This window comes from Polyodon spathula, chromosome 15, assembly GCF_017654505.1.
Source record: "Polyodon spathula isolate WHYD16114869_AA chromosome 15, ASM1765450v1, whole genome shotgun sequence".
In the NCBI taxonomy this organism is placed as follows: Eukaryota; Metazoa; Chordata; class Actinopteri; order Acipenseriformes; family Polyodontidae; genus Polyodon; species Polyodon spathula.
Genome location: NC_054548.1, coordinates 14,729,844 through 14,737,506, shown reverse-complemented (window position 1 = coordinate 14,737,506; position 7,663 = coordinate 14,729,844). Strand labels below are relative to the sequence as shown.

The 7,663-nt window shown below is 36.8% G+C and overlaps 1 protein-coding gene across 1 annotated transcript in view; it reads right to left on the bottom strand.

Annotated features, from left to right (window-relative positions):
* Positions 1 to 865: 865 nt before the first annotated feature.
* Positions 866 to 7,663, bottom strand: part of LOC121327769 (sex comb on midleg-like protein 2) — a 29,530-nt gene continuing 22,732 nt past the window's right edge. Inside the window, exons 10-14 of the mRNA XM_041271964.1 lie at positions 7,135 to 7,317; positions 6,571 to 6,696; positions 5,293 to 5,583; positions 3,502 to 3,665; positions 866 to 2,914 (exon numbers count right to left, since the gene is read on the bottom strand). Of these exons, the coding sequence (XP_041127898.1) occupies positions 2,789 to 2,914; positions 3,502 to 3,665; positions 5,293 to 5,583; positions 6,571 to 6,696; positions 7,135 to 7,317 (890 nt within the window). The 3' untranslated portion in view covers positions 866 to 2,788. The remainder of the gene's footprint in view (positions 2,915 to 3,501; positions 3,666 to 5,292; positions 5,584 to 6,570; positions 6,697 to 7,134; positions 7,318 to 7,663) is intronic.

Genomic DNA, 7,663 nt, shown 5'->3' with positions numbered 1-7,663 from the left:
TTTTACATCAAGTGATAGTTTTCTGTGAGGATAATTTAACAGCATAAAACTAACCCCAGCATGAAATTGTAATTATGATGCTGCTATCCATATAGCACCTAAAAAATACTGTGCAGTTGTGCATAAAATGTATGATCTTTCTTAGTTTTTTTTTAAGCCTCTGTTAAGGATAGCAGCACTATAATTAAAATTTCGTCCTAGGGCATGTGGTTTCGTTCAAGTTTTTCACCATTACAATTTTTCAAAATGACTTTTTTGCACTTTCCGCTTTTGATTTCAACCAAGGGTGGCACTATCTTATAATTGTGAAATGGCTTATTATTACTTTCGTGTGTAAATTACTTTAAATGTTTGCAAAACTCTGCATACATATATGTATACATCCATCTTGCTTTGTATTTAAGGACTACATGGGATGAAGAGTACAGTACGTCCAAGAGTGATAGACTGATATTTTTAAAAAGGTATCGTTATTGTTTAGATACTAGGTCAACTGTTGCTGTTTTATGTACTGTAAGAATCAAAGATTTTGTATACAATGACATCAGAGTAAAGACATTCTATACTAGGACTGGGGATGGGTTAGTTTTTTTTTTTTAACAATTCAGCAGGGTGAGTTACATGAAAGAAGAAAATTAAAAGTTCTGGAGTAATATGTGTGTGTGTGTTTTTATATACAGTACTGGAAAATAAAGTTTAATATGTTTTTTTAAGGGTCACTGCAGTGGAGTGTCAAACAAATTGATCAGTATTTGCAGCTAGAAAGGTGTCACGACGTGTGGCAGGAGGTTGCTGAATTTAGTAAGGTGGAAAAATTTAAATATGATAAATCTTAAAAAGGTACAGACCCAGGAAATATACAAGGAACAGCCACCATTTATTTTATTTTTTTTATAAAAATACATGATGTGAACTGGAGACAAAATATTGTCATTATTTTGACAAATCTTTTTAGACAAGAATGTAAGCCTGTAGCAGATCTATAATACAACAGTTATTCCAGTACCTGCAGTTAATAATGACGCATATAAAACATATGGCACAATAAAACAGTAAAATCTTCACAATGAAGCTGGCGGGTCAACAGAATGTAGTTGAATTTAGAAGATCCGATTACGTTCCAACAAAAAATCAAATACAAATTCTTCTCTACTAATCAAGATCTACTTAAACCTGAGGAACATTAAAATTAAGCAAGGCAATCTGTCATATAGCTTTAAGTAATCACTTTTACTTTTTAAACTAAAAGCAACTCTGTAGAAAAAGGCAGTAAGAAATCTTTACCACATTTTTTTAAAAGGACTTGTTCCAATTCTATAGAACAACATTTTATTTTTTTCTTACAATTAAAGGATTACTTTGAAATATTTTTTCTACAAAAAATGTACATTCTTCTCCCTGAAGTTTATGATTGAACCCATAAAAAAACCAAAAAACCAGGCTTGATAACAGAACCTGGAATTTCTTTAGTCACAGGCTGAGACAGTAAAAGGATACTATTAAAGCTATCACAGCTTAAAGTGAGGGTGGGGCATAAACTAAAAAATGATAAAACACAAAAAGAAGTAGCACCAGTATATGGATGGACATTAAAACAAATCTGATATCCTGAAATGTATTTCTTTAAGAACAAAATGTAAAAAAATAAAATTTAAAAAAACACAAGCCCTATTCATACGGTTGTTTAACACGGTCTGTTTCAATAAATAAAAAAGCTGGAACAAGCTTGGGGTTTATGTATTGCAAACCTTCAGTTCATAATTGTTTTGTTTCAATGACAGCCCTTCTGATTAAACCAGGTCAAAGAAAGCTAGAGGCTGGAGAGAGATAAGCACATAAGGGAGACTTGTCAGGATAAAGTGCATAGAGGGCTTAGTTTTTGCATAAGGAGGGTAAATCGATGGCGCATTAAGAGACGGAAACTGTCTCAGATAACGGGGGTTTGGCAATGCAAACAGCTTGAACCATATTATTGATACTTTTTTATTATTGATATTTTGTGAAAACAGCTGCATAAACAAGCCTTTATCTGCTTTCCTTAAATTATGTTCAGCTATTTAGAGGTTTGGTATTTACATCTGAATACAGTAAAATTACTGACTTGTTAAAACACTACAAATTTTGTATCTAATATTTGTTTTTTGTACATAGCTAACTATGCAAACTACAGAACACAGAAATATTTTTAAACCAAATGAAAAAGCAGTTTTAAGGTATTATACAATGTGACCTGTCATCTTTGTCAAATAAAACAAAAACAAAAAAAAAACTCCAGTCATTTTAAAACATTAAATACAACAAAATGTCAATAGTCATTGTCTTGCCATGTGTGGTAGAATCACGCAAACAATCCTGTCTGTGTAAAAAGATCCATCCATGTGGGTCATACTCAATTCTCTTGTAAGAATCACATAAATCAAACATTTCTGCAATGTAAACACAAGACAGAATTATCCTTTGGGATTCAGCTGAACTGATACTGATATAACATGAAAAAGAAAATCTTTTTTTTTTTCTTTTTTTGTGCAGATATAAGTAATGGCTCACACAGGTTCTTCATAGTTAAGCGAGAGACAGTGCCAGAGTTCAGTATGTTGTTTGTTTTGTTGTGTTTGCTTACTGACACGCATCCCTTTGTGACACAGCGCTAGCGTTGTTTCGCTGTTTTTTGTTTTTTTTGAAAGGAGGATCAGAATGGTAAAGCTGAGTCCACCACTGCTTGATTTTTATGTTGGTTTAGAAGAACTGGATGAGCAGTCATCTGTGGAAATACCACAGCACTAAGCTGCTAGTACTTGCTTTGTTTCAGCCTTTCAATGTGGTAGCAGAGCTTGAGAGCTGGGCCCAACTTCAATCCCATGTATTTCATTATCATATCGCTCCTCAGCAACATCAAAGCCTTCCCATCGATTTCCTGAGAAAACGAGAACATGAATTCTTCACATCTGTGCATGCAGTTTAATTTTTAATACAGGCGCCCGGTACCATGAAAAACAAAGTTCATGACACTGTTCTTCACTGACTTAGCAACGAATCTTGAATGGAAAAGTGTTGTGTTTGGATTGTAAAAATAGTTGATACAGTGCCTTGTAACTCCGCCTGGTCTGTGTAAACATGCCAGCCTAAGACGGAAGCCATTTGATTGAAACAGTGCCTCAATTTCTGCATGAGCGTGGTACTCTTTACTGTATCTATCACAATACTGTTCTTATACTGAATCAGTTCTATTGCACTGTACTTCACTGTTCACATTTGCAACAACGCAACATGAATTTATTGATTCAAGAAAAACAATTTTACAAAGTTTTCAAATTCTGAAAGCACTTCAGATATTTAAAATAACTGCATAGTGCCTGGCTGAATTGGACAAGTCACTATATTTTGAGACTGAAAATGATTAAAATGGTAATAAGGTATCGCTGGGCAAAGCTCAAATTTTAGTGCCTGAAAATGATCACCAGAGCACAGAATCAATGTGACTGCAATGTGAAAGTGACTCACATGTTTTCTGAAGAGCTCCGCATGTGGAGCCAGGGCCTGGGGGTCTGCGTCTTTCACAAACTGCATCACCTCATCTATAGACCAGACCGAGGGGTTCTTGTTGGGCACTCTGGAGGTCTCTCTGTCAGTCAGCTGAAGATCAGGCCCTGTTGTGGAACTAGCAGCTGCATAAAACACATCCCATCGTTACACAGAACCCAACCGTTCAACTAGTAACATATAACTATAAAAATATAACTATTAAAAAATGCTGGATAGTCTCAACTATATTGCCAAAAAAAACATGTTGAAAATAGCAATGTTTTCTGAAAAATGTTAGCACCTCAGCTTCATCAGCTGTAGTAGAGCTACAATATAATTTATAACTTCCTACTGCTATTTGCAGGAACATGATTCTTCAGGAGTGACTTATTGCCAAGACAGACAGGAAAGCCTTTGTCTCTAGAGCTAAAACTACTTTTAAGAATTGTAATTCAAATACTGAGCTTTCTGAGAACGTGAAATGCACGGTAGAGGTACAAATAATCCACAATCTTGACACTTGCTGAAAACATCAAAATTGAAATTTAGAAAAGCAGCCATCCTCAAGACACAGTGGCCATTGTTATGGGCGTGGGGGGATTCATTTTTATTGCTTTTGTTGACTTTGAATTATTAAATGATTCAGTCTACTAATTGTTTGCTGCAACCCTTTGGTCAAACATTGTAATTTCAGTGTTTCAAGGACAAATAGCTTCTGAATGTTGGATTTGCTTTCCTTCTCAGCTTGTTTTTCAGTAGTAATGAAGCGAGCACAATAACCAGATTAGATGTTGTACTGGACAGTGAATGAAGATTAGTTGAACATTTCTACTAAACAAACCCAGGTAACAGTTGTATGAAAAAGGTATGCTTGGGATTTGCTATAAAGTTTAAACAGTGGAAATTGCCCTTTGCAATTCTAAAATGGTCTGGTAACCCCCCAGACTTAGAAACAACTGCTGTTTATAGTTTTATCGATTTGTGACTTCATGCAATACCTGATCAATTTAAAAGCCACCGATAGCAAGGTGAAGGTTATTGCATACAAACATTAAGCAATTTGTACTTTCTAAGGTACTTCACTGCCACAGGACCTTACTTAAACATTGTTCCAAAAGTATCTAAGGCAGCAGACCTATCTGAAAAATGTCAAGGGCCTTGTGCCATCCAGAGGTGTTTAATTCCGTTCTCACAGATAGTGGTTGCTCTGGGACAGCAATACTTTTAAAGTGTATATTCAACCATGACAGTAGCCAATATGTTGCTATTTTTAACTTCATAGCAGTAAGAACCATCACACATAGTGAGCAGAGTACAATATTGGCCACACTGGAAATAATGAAAGTTAGTGCATCCAACACTGAAATCTCTGTTCAGGTCTAACTGCCTACAACAAAACCAAATTTACATCCAGAGAATGTAAATGTTTAATTAGAAGAGTACTCAGCATTGAGACAGGCACACAGAAAGCAATTCTCCATACATTAATGTCATTATATGTCCAAAAGCACGCATTGCACTGAAAATAAAACAACAGCAGCATAAAAGCAGCACTAACTAGAAATATTTAAAATCTATTGTTTCCCAAGATAGAAAAGCTCCAAATGCAAGTTGGAACTGAAGAATAGACCAGCACTGATCAAGTCTGGTAATAAAGCTGGTAGTGCTGCTTTCAACTGGTCATAGACTGTAATGCTGCTTATGTCGGTTTACACTAAATATAAAGAGATACATTACTGAAGTATATTGATTGGGGAGTTCAGTCCATACCTTCCACTCTCCTCTGCATGCGGCTGATGCCGACCTCATGATAGTTGGCGCTGCCCCCCGCAGGATTCGAGGAGATCCTGCGGAGGGGCGGGGTGGGGGCGGAGCTGGAGGCGGCGCCCACAGGCAGATGTGAGCTACGGTAGTAGGGAGAGCTGCCCTGGGGCCGGTACTCTGCCAGGTTTCTCAGGGCCGTAGAGCGAGGATTCATGGAATTGGAGGCGGAGTCCATGGACTCTTCAGAAAAGCGATGCTCCTTCAGCAGCCCGCTCTCATCATGCGGCAACGTCTCTGCTAAACACGGAGAGCGGTTTATCAAGAGAGATGCAACAATCAATTGATTGCAAGTTATAATACTATGTTTAATAATATACACAAAGATGTTTTCGGTATGTTGTAAAGAGTGTACACATTTATTTAGCTTCTTGCTTTTGTATACTGCAAGTGTCCTCAATGCATTGCAAATATTACCTGTCCGATATTTAATTAGGAAATCTGTTGCCGATTGCATCTCTCTTCATTACTAATGTCGACTTCATGAACAGTTCTGAATCGATTCATCTAACATAATATAATAATAACTGCACTATCTCCTGTGTGTGTGTGCGCGCCTTGATAATGCTCTGTCCTTAATTAAACTAGTGTGTAAGGGAAAGTGCTTTCAAGGATGTGCTGTGAATGGCAAGCTGAAGTAACCAAAGTTGATGGGTATTAACACGCTATTAAATGATAGCTATTATAGAAAAAGCTCATATCGAATTGATCCTCCACTGTACTTGATAGCCTGAAAACACTTGGACATCTTAGATAATTATTGTAGATTTCCAAACATGTTCCAGTGGATGGAGGCAAAGGACTTTGGTAATGCTCATTCTTTACAGAACAGCTATTGGCCGCTTGGGGAAGGAACATTTGTGCCTAAAACCTGCGATACAATCCTCATCATAGACACTCCCTTCATTCGGGTGTGCTTGTGTCTGAGGGACACAGCCACTATTCATGGAAGGCGTTGAACAAACACCACACAAAGCCTTCACATGACCCCCATAATACATGTACCATCTTTAGCTCTGGAGGGTAAAACAGAAACACAATAATAATCTAATTAATGAAGCCTTTAATACATCATCTCTAAGTGAACATTTGTTTTAAAACGAAAGGCGTTTAACTTTATTAAATCACAGCTATTCCGCAGATTAAAAATCTATAAAAAACTATGATAAAAAAAAAAGACTCAGTACATGGGCCAGGTATTGATGCATGTCTAGCCGAGCGTATTACCTTCTGAAGGGTGAGCCTCTGTCCTCAGGAGCTTTGGCGAGAGTGCGGCAGTGTAGGGCGGCGAGTCCTTGGAGAAACGTTTTGTTCCCCTGTTTATTGTTAAGGTTTCGGACATCTCCTCTTTTACTGCAAAGTCAAGGAACAATGAGAATTGCCAATCATTTAGGTGTTAAACAGAATTATAAAGGGGAGTTCAGGGTAACTTATAATGCAATAACCATGCGCAAGGCAAGTAATGGTAAATTTAATTGGTAAAACTGCATACAGTTCTTTTGGACAAGGTGGGAAACCTGGACCGTTCTAAAAAGCACAGTTTAACAACATTAATGTAATTTTTAAGCACAATCTTACTATCAGGTGCCACTTGTACAGAATATAGCAGATCTGTGGCTGGGGTGAAATCTCATACTATACGGCACCACCATACTCGTGGTGACATTAAAGAAACACCCAAAAACCAAACATGTAAGTACCTGTTATGTTTTCCTTATCATAGCTTCGTCTGTTTTGGTATTTGACACGTCATTACAGCTGCACTACATATAGTTCTAATGCCGGGTGTACCTGATTTGCTCCTCTCGAACTCAGCATGGCTGTGCGTGGCCCCCAGGTATGGACTGAAGGGCTGACTGCTGAAGAGGTTCTCACACTGCAAGCTGTGACACAGCATCTCCAGGAAGCGTAATACGAATGACGCACTGTTCACAGAGGGCAGCTGGACCTGGTGCTTCCCGCCGTCAAACGAAGCTGTGGGCCCACAGGAGACAAGACAGTCCTCAACACTCAACACAAACACAGGAATACACTTCTTTTCTTAACTTTTTTTGTGTTTATATATATATTATAGTATATATATATATATATATATATATATATATATATATATATATATATATATATATAGATATTATATATATTATAAATAACAATTATAGTAGGCTTTATACAACAACAATTACTAAGAACACACGTTTGCAAAGTCCTGGGAATAACAAATAAAATAGGCATGTACATTTTACTTATAATACAAAGTCAAATGTATTATTATTATTATTATTATTATTATATTAACAAGCCTGTAAAATAAGCATTT